Source organism: Macadamia integrifolia, chromosome 7 (genome assembly GCF_013358625.1).
Source record: "Macadamia integrifolia cultivar HAES 741 chromosome 7, SCU_Mint_v3, whole genome shotgun sequence".
Classification (NCBI taxonomy): Eukaryota; Viridiplantae; Streptophyta; class Magnoliopsida; order Proteales; family Proteaceae; genus Macadamia; species Macadamia integrifolia.
The window spans coordinates 11,734,336-11,745,655 of NC_056563.1; the positions used below are offsets into that span (position 1 = coordinate 11,734,336).

The 11,320-nt window shown below is 35.4% G+C and overlaps 1 protein-coding gene across 2 annotated transcripts; it reads left to right on the forward strand.

Moving 5' to 3' along the window:
* The first annotated feature begins 4,082 nt into the window (after positions 1-4,082).
* Positions 4,083-11,001, forward strand: LOC122083411 (short-chain dehydrogenase TIC 32, chloroplastic-like). Of its 2 annotated transcripts, none has more exons than XM_042651210.1 (8): positions 4,083-4,398; positions 7,160-7,391; positions 7,590-7,669; positions 8,117-8,270; positions 8,420-8,525; positions 9,588-9,672; positions 10,374-10,420; positions 10,618-11,001. In XM_042651210.1, the coding sequence occupies exons 1-8, from the start codon at positions 4,293-4,295 to the stop codon at positions 10,774-10,776; spliced, it is 969 nt and encodes a 322-aa protein (XP_042507144.1). In that variant the 5' UTR covers positions 4,083-4,292; the 3' UTR covers positions 10,777-11,001. The 2 variants fall into 2 exon arrangements, with proteins under 2 accessions (XP_042507144.1, XP_042507146.1); XM_042651212.1 differs by having other exon boundaries at positions 4,091-4,398; positions 8,447-8,525.
* The last annotated feature ends 319 nt before the right edge of the window (positions 11,002-11,320 follow it).

Consider the following 11,320-nt stretch of genomic DNA (forward strand, 5'->3'; position numbering starts at 1 on the left):
AACATGGGCCTGAGAAAATCAATCCACTAAACAGAAGCCCCTCCTAAAAGGCCAACTAATGGGAGTCATATGAGCCTTACAGCCCAATGACCTGTCTGAAAATAATTTTAATTTTTGGGGAGAGGGTTCTTGAGTAAGCAGGATACAATACAATACACCCACTCACATTGTCTTTTTAAATCATTGTTTATTTTTTTTTAAAATAATTAATATAATAGTGAATGTGAGGAGGCATAGTGTCCGCCTCAAGCTTACAGAACATTTTCCTTTATTTTTATTTCCTATATAACGGGGGTTTTTGATGCCCACTACGGTATATGATTTGTTTGAATAGGCAGGAGAACGACCGAGTCCTAGTAGGTCTATTTTTTTAATTTAATGAAACCCTTCATGTAATTTTTTTGGTGAAAGCAATGATATTCTTTTATTTAATTTTGAATGTGCCTTTTAACCATATGTTGAAGTTTGACTAATGAGATGGATATAAGCTTTTTCAATTCGTGGATCTACCCACATTCATATAGCATTCCCATGTGGCATTATGCCAATGATGCCATCATATTCTCTCTTACATTCTCTCTCCCTTGAACCCGAATCGGTTCCTTGTGCCCTCATAGGTGTGGTGTAGAGGAAATTCCCACACTAAAAAGTCCCTCTCCCAAATCTTAAAATGTCATGGATTTTGACTTTTGAAGACTTTTAGGGTTCAAGTTTATGAGAGGCTATTAAAATGCTGAAGGTTTGGACTTTGGACCTTGAGGATCCTGTAAAAGTGGAACTCACACTGGTTAGGCCATATTCTCTTTGTTGGGGTATCCACTAGGAGCATCATCTACTTACTAGAGTAGTTAGGACATAGCTTCATTCATTCTTGCTGGGAAAGGTAATCAGAGGAACCTAAGGCCATCTATAAAGATATTTTCATCATCTTAGCTTGGTGCTTTAGCCATTATCCAGCCATCAAAATCCAAGTATTCTGGGAATTTTCAGAATTCAACAATCAAAGAAGAACTTCGCCATCGAAGCCATGTCGAAGAACAAGCTTCGATATCTAGTCATGCTTTTAAATGTGGAACAAACCTAGTATGTGTCGATAGGTGGACTTGACAAGGTCAATGTTTGATGGATATTGTTCAACATTGTGAGGAGACCAATCGATAGTGAGAGTCTAGAGCAACCAACTCTCACTGGTGAATCGAACTCTTTAAATGCCAACATCACCATGGGTGTCGAATGTTCAATCGCTTTATGTAAGTAATAGAATTTAGACAATAGGTATAAGACTTTGACAAATACTTAATAAATGTTATTAAATGAATAAAGAGAGTATCACTTACAGTTCAAAATAAGGACGCAGAAATATAAATAGAAGACCTCCAAAATTGTAGAGTTGAGTTGTATAAAATACTCTACTTAAGGTATTTAAATGTCCTGTATTTGTATGCAATCGGGTTGACCACATGTCTTCACCTCCATAATAAAGTAACTCTCCAATCACTTAAGGTGCAACTCCAATAAGTGATTGCAATAGGGAAGAACGAAGGTAATACTTAGTATTGGTACTATGTACGAAAGGTAGAAAACATATTGTTTTTCTGGCAAAACAGAGGTTGTTTGTCTACAGAACAATATGTAAATAATGTTGGCAGAGAGCACTTTTTCCTAACTGAGACGATTCCAAAACGTTAACAAAGACTGATTTCTTTTTAGACTTTTTTATTATGGATGAGAATGTGTCTATAGACGTACAAGTACATGTCTTATGCCAATGGATGTATGAGTACGTATGGGTAACTTCTATCAATGTATCGGTCCTTTTATATATTCTGAATTTAAAATTCAAAAATTCAAATTCGAATTTTGTGTAAAAAGATACATTTCTTGATACCCACACCCATACCCAACCTGGCCCGATTCACGTGATTCAAAAGCACCCTAGGAACCCCCCCACACACATGATAAGGGAGAGTTCCTCTCCAAAGGACTTGCATCCTTAAGAAACAATCCTTCTTATATACCTCACACATTTCATCCAATACCAATGTGGGACTAAACTTTGTGAAAAGTTACTTTAGCTCATTTTCAACTTGTCTTTACTTGTGTACAAACAATTTTCAAAAAGCAAAAAAGGGAAAAAGGGTTTTGACATTATTTGAAATTTTAATACTAAAGTAATTTTATATTTTATAATATAAAATTCAACATTTTAGCCAAGTTCTCTTCTAAACTAGGCCAGGTTCAATTAGAACTAGGTTAAGCTAGGCCCATCTAAGGATGGTCTTGGACCCTTCGGACACCTATATCTTATGTTTTATATGTCTGAATCCAGTGATTTAAAAGCCATTTTCCTCAATCTGCTGCTCTTGATTTCCTCCAAGCAAGGGGGTTTGTTCAATCTAGGTATACCTCCGGAATTCACCTTCAGCCTAGTTACTCTAATTGGTCCCCTCTTCAACTGGGTTATTGTAAACTGAATTGTGATGTAGCATTTTTAAAGGAAATCAGCAAAGGGGGAATCAATTTTATCATCCATGACTGTTTTGGTAGACTTGACTCTAAAGTCTCGGATCCCCTACCTCTTTGGTTCGCTCTTTATGGTGAAGCATCAGCAGTGAGAAATAGTATGCTCGAAGCTATTGGTGAATGCATTGACAACATCCAAGTGGAGTCAAATAATGGAGATCTTATATCCTACCTCAATTAAATGCATCTCCATCCTCCCTTGGCAATCGCTACCATAGTCGATGACATTACTCATATGTCTTTCTTATTTTCTGAACTGTTTTTCTTATGTTCCCAGAGTGGACAACATGTTAGCTCACACTCTGGCCCAGAATGCCATATCCCAGGTGCATAGGATAGCTTGACCATTATCCACTCTCTGGATTTAGGAGGCTTGTAATTCTGAATTCGCATGCTCTTAGTGCCATAATGAATAGTCCTTTTTTAATTAAAAAAAATATTCATTATTATCGAAGCAACCTCAGTGGTGACAAAATGAGGCATCTACAATTATTAGAGGAGAAAAAATTATTATTATTATATTTTAGATAGAGAGAAAAAGAGGTTGATGTTTGTATTTTTGAAAGAATAAGAAATGAAGTATGAAACATATAGTTTAAGTAAGTATAGGTTGTTTTTTTTTTTTTTTAAATATAAGACAAATGGAAGGGAGTGACAATAATTAACCATTTCTGAATTGGACACCCAATCATTATCAGTAGTTGTAACAAAAGTCTTCCAATTTAGATTATTAGTAGAGGAGTTTAACCCTTTCTGATTTATTCTTTTTTTGGTAAATCCTGTCTCTTCCTTTTTTTTTTTTTTTTTTTTTTGTTAAACCGTCTTCTCAATGATTTTTTTTTTTTTTTAGGGTAAACCCGATCTCTCTCTGATTCTCATATTAAATTTATGTTAATATTGTTTTCTTTCCCTTCAATTCCCTACCAACTAAACGTACACTACTATAGTTTATTAAATGGTAAGATCTGATTAGTTCACACCATTTTGTGGTAAAAGAAGTCTTACATATATCTCACCAAGTACGATCCATGCTAGCAAAACTTAATCCGAATCGATAAATCTGATTGGATTGAATCGAAAATAACTTAGAATGAATCAAATTGAAGTCTTATTAGACTGGTTTCGATTTGAGATATTATGAACTCAAAACAAAATCGAACCCAAAAACGAACAGACCCAAAGCTAAAACGAAAATTAGTATAAAATCAGGACCTAAAAAACTGGTAAGAAACCGAAATCAGCCCAAAGCTCATTAAAAAAAAAATTACATATATATATATATATATATAGTTTTTTACATCATTTTGTATAAATTTGTATGATTTATTGAACACAAATCAGACCAAAATAGAAACCAATCCGATTACAATCAGATACATGAAAACAAAGATAAATCAAAACCACAACAAAACCAAAGTTGATATTTTCTTGTTGGTTTGATCTGGGTTTTATCATTCTCACATCAAAATCGAATCAAACGGACCGATTGACACCGTTTAGACTTGATTAAAGAGCGCAGGATGTATCGGCTCCCACCGCTCCGCAATCCTGAAGCAACCTTAGACAAAACAAATGTCATATTGTCATCGCTTGCGTGGATTAGATCATGGTTCCCAATTATTCTCACAAAACCCGTCACTTTTTTTTTTTTAAATTTATTTTGACTCTTTGTAGTGACGGCTTTGATAACTGAGACAATTGTAGTAGTAATGCAATGCAACTATTGCCTTTTTTTGTTCCTCTGAACTCCAATCTTTAGGGAAGAATCCATGTGGCTCTTTAGTAGGAAAGGACCCTCTGGGTTCTCAGCAACTTCAACAGCAGAGGAGGTTACCGAAGGGATAGATGGAACTGGTCTCACTGCCATTATTACTGGTAAGATTTTATGCAGGTTTCATTTCTTCTTCTGTTTTCTTAGTTTCTTTTGTTCTAATTTGATTTTCAGTTCAATTTGTTCATCTGGGTAATACTTAAAACTGTTGAGTAAATGGCTTATTGAATCGCTTGTTGGGTTGTTTGCGAATTTTGGCTTCTCCTCTTTCTTCCTTCGTGTTCTTACTTTGCTTTTGGCATTGATTACTTTCGCATTACATGGTTTTGGTGGGGGATTCCAGTCCAAGTTTCCTGGGTTTGTTTGTCTTAAGCATAGCGATAAACAACTCCTTCTTGAATGATGGGAGGCAGAATCTCTATCTTGTGTTTCCTTATTTTTTTTTCCCCCTTGGAACAGGGTTTGATTTTGATGATTTTTATTCTTTCCCATTTATTATTGGGTTTGACTGGGAGTTGTTACAGTTAGGGTTGAATTAATGTGATGATGAAGATTATTCTGGGTTTCATGACTGATACCTGCGAATTAAATTTAGGGTGGGTTAATGGTTATAGATCTCTACTGGACCTTCTATTCATGTGGTTTGTGGACAGCAACAAGTAGTAGTTGTAATGGTTTTTGTAAAAGAAGTATTTCTACTCCTTTCATATAATATTAAGGAGTAGTATTACTGACTTATTGAAGGGAAATGATTGATAAATAATACATAGATGTTTTGCTGTTACATCTGTAGTTCTGAATTGGGGCTCAATATCTTCTAATAGTTGTGTGATATGAATTGTTGGAATTCAAACTAAAAGCAGGCAAGGAAGAAAAGAGATAATGTCATCAAGAACCAAGGCTTTCTAATTTTCCTTTGAATTCCCTAATTCCAAAAGAATTCTAACTAGTTCACTTTAACTGTGTTTGGATGGACTGGTTGTGAGGGAAGGGGCTACAGCATAGGAAAAGTAGTAAAAAGTTCCCCAGAGACAGTGGGGAAAATCACGTTTGGAAGGCCAGGTGCGAGATTCTTTTGAATCCCTTCCCTTCATTGACTGTTACAGGATCTCTTCAATGTTCCTTAGGGATATGAACCAATGGGCATGAGAAACATGGATCCTCCTTTCTTTCACTTTCCATAGCTATCTAAACAAGCCAGGGAAAAGTAAAGTGATCCTCTTTCACATCACTTCTCCAACATCCACACCTCCCCCACCCCCCCCACCCCAAAAAAAAAAAAAAAAAAAAAGTTCTTTCACTTTACTTTTCCTCCTGGACAACCAAACACAGCCTTTAGAAAAGCTAGAAGAATCTTATGTGGAAACTCAGCCTGGATCCTGTTTCACACATGGTAATAAGATACTGGCAGACTGGCCAATGCACTCTTAAATGATGTCAATTTTCCTTTCTACGACAAATAAGAAGCATTCCATGTTGCTATTCTTTGTTCCACCATCCTGTAATAGGGTTCTCAATGTCTTTGATTTTTTTTTTCCTACTATGTACATTCCCAATTATTCATGTTCACATCTGCTAATTTTAGAACCCGATGCATACAGTGCTATTGCTCCAATTCATATTACTCGTCCAACAGCTATATTTACAGTTTTTTCCATACTTGATTTTAGCCCTTGCACCACTTTTGAGGATGACAATAGCCACCAAAAACACCTCAATTTTGAGTGACAACCATTACATCAAGATGACATACATAGTACCAAGTATGACCTTGGATAGAGCCTATTTGAGAGCAAGGACCCATGTTGTCGATCACATATAGCAGAAATTGTCACGACTTTCTGGGTTGTGCCTCTCTTTCATTTGATCTTTTTGTCAATTTTCATTTGCACTTCTCTTCTCATCCCCCCCCCCCCCCCGGTTTATGCATCTCGTCATTCCCCCTTTCTCTGTTTAGACCACATTTTTCCTACTTTGTTTTGTTGGATCCATGTAGCTGACCCCATTAAGTTGGGATAAGGCTTAGTTTGTTGTTGTTATTGTTCTTGTTGTTGAACTACTACAGAAAAAAGTATATTTATTTGCCGTTCAATCAGATTTATCAGGCGTCCACTTAAAATCCTCTATCACTGCTTTATGAAATTGTCCTTTTCTCCTCCACAATGTGGTATTATTTGCTGTAATATTTCTTATCAAGTTTGATCGAATTTGGATTTATTTATCAGAGCCCTGTTTATATTTCTTCTCTTATGTTGAAGAATCCTTCTTTACATCTAGGAGCAACCCAAATAGTTGGAGACTTATCTTTAAGGTAGGATAATTTTGGTTGGGCCCCTTCAGACCATTCCCAGCAGAAAACAGGTTCTATTCCATCGTATTGCTCCCTTTGGCAACAATTGTTGTGTTGTGTAATAGATTTACTTGCTATTGAAGAATTTCCTGGATGGGTGGGGCAATTGCCCAAGGAGTCTGAGAAAAGAATTATAGCGTGGAACAGGCAGTTTCAAATAGTAGGTGGAGCTTATTCTTTTGTTCGTAATGATGTTGCCTTGTTTCTCTTGGATAAAAGGATACAAGTTTCAATTGCTGGCGGATATATCTGGGTTGCATCGTCTTGTTTTCAGTTTTCACTTTGTGTTTTGGATTGATAACTGAGACCAGATGAGGACTTCACTTATGGTGAATTTTTAAAATCTACTGGCAGCAGTGTTATTGTCACAGGAGGAGGCGACTGATATTATTTCCTAAGATATTTATAAGAACTTTGTAGATGATTCTATATTTATTTTTCATGACTTAAATTAAATTATGCATTTGATACGCAGTACTTTTTTCCTAGTAAGCTAATATTGGTTGTAATAACAGGAGCATCAAGTGGTATTGGAGCTGAATCCGCACGTGTTCTTGCATTACGTGGAGTCCATGTTATTATGGCAGTTAGGAATACTGCCTCCGGGAATACTGTCAAAGAAACCATCCTTAAGGATCTCTCCACTGCTAAAGTGGATGTCATGGATTTAGATCTCTGTTCAATGGCATCAATTAGGAAATTTGCATCAGATTTCACTTCCATGGGTCTTCCGCTGAACATACTTGTGTAATAAGTTGCAAAATAGCTGGCATAATATTTGTTTCCCAATCATCTTCTTTTCTTTAAGTTATGCTTGTCTGTTTGGCTGGTAGATGTACTCTCATAAGGATTTTCTTGTTTGTCTCACTTTGTGGAGCATGTCGTTAGCTTGCTGAATTTCACTGGCTCAACTTGACCGTAAATTTTTATTTTCTTTGTTTGAAGTAACAATGCTGGGGTTATGGCAACTCCATTCATGCTTTCCCAGGACAATATAGAACTGCAATTTGCAACGAACCACGTTGGTACGTTGAATGGATCTTGCTCAATTCTAGCATAAAATATTTTTGTATACGTGACAATTCCATTCATGCTGTCCCAATACATGGTCGAACTTCGGTTTGCGAATGACCCCTTTGGGTACTAGTATCTAAGATGAATTTATATGGTTCGAACACAACAAAGTTTCCCTTATGATTTGCATACTTGTCTCGTTCAAGGAATCTAGCAATAGAAGATTTTTATGGTAGTTTTTCTGCAAACATTATGGCACAAAGGCCTTACCAGCAAAATGAGCTCCTACATGCTTCCAATGAAATATAGTTCGTTACTAAAAGTTGTAACTGTTGATAATAGCTGATTTTGTGTTATCTGGAATTATTTAGAACAGGCTTTTCTAATGCCGTTGTTTCTCCAGATGCTTTGTTATAGAATTGGAAGGAATCTAAAATGATTTTGTAATTGTCTTGCAGGTCATTTTCTTTTGACTAATCTTTTGTTGGAAACTATGAAGAATACAGTATATGAAAGCAAGATTGAGGGAAGGATTGTCAATGTTTCATCAAATGCTCATTTGGTTCCCTATGGGGGAGGAATTCGTTTTGATAAAATCAATGACAAATCAGGGTAATAATTCATTGTGGCATTACTCCTTTATGGAGGACAATGTTGGGAATATCGACATTTGATTTGCCTATTTTCTTTTTGTACTTTTCTATGATAAAATGTTCGTTTCAGTAAGGATTATTAATTGGAGAAGTGTATCTTTCTTTCAGATTGTCATCATGCTTACTGGTTTGCAGGTATAACAGCATACAGGCATATGGCCAATCAAAACTTGCAAACATATTGCATGCTACTGAACTTAATAGGCGTCTAAAGGTATCCAATCAATTCATGATTTCTTGGCACATGGAGAATGAAATTCTTTAAGTAGAAATTTTTTATTTTATGATAATATTTTTCATGTTTGTTTTACTCAAAGTTGAGACCAAACATATCCAAATTTTTTGATTTCCAATTCTTTTCTTTTTTACTGATAAAACTTGAAAGGCAGTTCTTAAGTTAGAGATCACTGGTTCATTAGAAGGGGTGGGTCCCTTATAACATGTCCCAATGTCTCATCTCAAGAGGATTCAAAGACAACTTTGGATGGTCAATGCTTAGGAAATGGACCGGACCAAATCAGATTGTGTGGATGATCTCATTTTTTTATATTATGTTAATTTCAACATACAACAATGGAAAATTTTTATGCAGTTCACCATGGTTACCATAGTTCTACCGCCAACATGTCCCTTTGTAAAAATGGTATCTGCTTCTAATAGAATCACACTGAACTTATCATGATGTATTATTATATATATAGCAAAGAGTTCTATAAAAATTTGGTCTCTTGAGTACTTTTATAGGCTTTTCCTTTTTCTTTAAAATCTTGTTACGAGGTAACTTCTCAATTTGGTTTAGCTTCACTTAGTACATATTTGTGTAAACAGATTTTGGTCCTATTTTATTTATTTATTCATTTTAAATCCATAGGATGAACTGTAAATCCACCAGAATATTTACTATAAAAATTTTGTATTGTTATCTGTGCCCGCTACATTACTGACATTTACAGTTGTATGTATCTTGAGTACTTGAGATATAGATGCCAGGACCAGAAAAAATTCTCATTAAACGTTGAAATATATGAAATCATCATGAAAGTTGATCAAGGTAAGGTAGTAACTGCATATGGAATGCCAGTCCGTGATGGTGTGATAATTTTGAATATTAGAAAGTGGATAATAGCATGCCACTTTATTGTCATTATTTAATCTAATTCTGTATGTTATGTACCACTTAGAATCTTAACCACTTTGTTTTGTATTAGCATCTTATTATGGCAGGCAAAATCTGGACTGATTCTTATCATTCTTTTCTTTTTCCAAAACAAAACAGGAAGAGGGGGTTACTATAATTGCAAATTCAGTTCATCCAGGCGCTATTGTGACCAATATCCTTCGTTACCATGGATTTTTGAATGGTAGATCACTGGTTTATCTCAGAACAGTTTTATCTTTTGGTTCAATCATGTGTTTGTCCATTATTGATATAGTCTCAGGAAAGATCCTTATTGATATATTTTAGTATCTGTGCTTTTATATGGATAATTATTTCTTGGACTTTATAATGTTATATCACTAAATAAGAAAATATTTTCCTGTTTATGAAGCACTAAGAACTCAACTTCACTGTGGTTTTAAAAAGTGGTAATCCTTAGGCTCCATGTGCTTCAACAAAAAATATTTACATTGTTCAAAAGCAAAAGGAAATTATGTAGGAATGAAATGAAAAGAGATTACTTTTCTGAAATTTTAATGTAAAAATTTGGAAAACAACTTCCAATTGAACTTTTTAGTTGTTGCCTCTTATGGAGGAGACCAAGCCGAAATGATATAGCTAGATTTTTTCTCTCAACATCCCATGCATAAAGATACTTTCTCCTTACTTGCAATGAAGAAAGAGAGGACCAAATGTAAGAGAAATAGAAAATATTTCTATAACTAAAAGGTTAATTTTTCCAGGAAATATTTTTCCCTTGACACTTCTTGTAATTCGTAGGTTCATTTTTTCTCATGTCATTCAATCAAAGCATCTTGGTTAAGACTTCTGCAAACTGATGTTCTGGCTCTTCCGTTTGTTTTGCACAACTGATGTTCTGGCTCTTCTGTTTGTTTTCCACAGGCATTGTTAATTGGACCATCAAATATTTAGTTAAAAATATTAAGCAGGTATGTGTTGTATCTGAATTGAACCTATTTAACTCTATTCCCATAGATCAAGCATTTGTCAATGCATGCAACCATTGTGATGCCATATTGTTCATCTAGATATATCTTTCCTTCTCCTTTGATTCTCCATCACCATATGGACTTCTACCTTCATTAATATCTTACAAATTTCAAATATTCAATGGGCTGGTTTGTAGGGGGCAGCAACCATCTGCTATGTGGCATTACATCCACAGGTCAAGGGGTTGGGTGGCAAGTACTTTGTAGACAGCAACCTAGCCGATCCGTCCTCACAAGCTAAAGACATGGAGTTGGCAAAGAAATTATGGGATTTCAGCATGACTTTAACAAATTGATAGACCTATATCTTGTTGATATTCACTCCACCTTTAGTTAAATTAAAGAAATCAAATGTGGATGGCGAATCAAATTGTACTTTGTAAAATTGAAAAGCTGTTCTTTTCCTTATTTCATTGTTATAAGTGTATTGAACATATGGGTTTGCTTAAGCACTATCTTATTAAATGGAGAATCTTCTTTGTTCTCTTGGGAATAATCCCCACTTTGAGAATTTATTAGAAGTTGGAAGAGACTACTTATGAGTGCTTCCCTAACGTAGCTGTTTTCTTTCATCACTTGCTGGCTTGATAGAGTTGTGAGGTAGTTGTTATTAACACCACACAAGCTTGTAAGTGCTTGGTAGCAGGGTCACCATGGTAGCTCACTGGCAGAAATTGGGTAGTCCACAAGCAATTCAGCAGGTTTGCACAAAAGCACCAACTTGGATCTGCAAAAGGAAACAAGGGCTGGCTGTGGTTTGGCAAAAGCATTCTGCTCTTCTTAACCAATCACTTTTAACTTCTCTACAAAAAGACTTTTCCTGTGTGGGTTGTGTAGGAA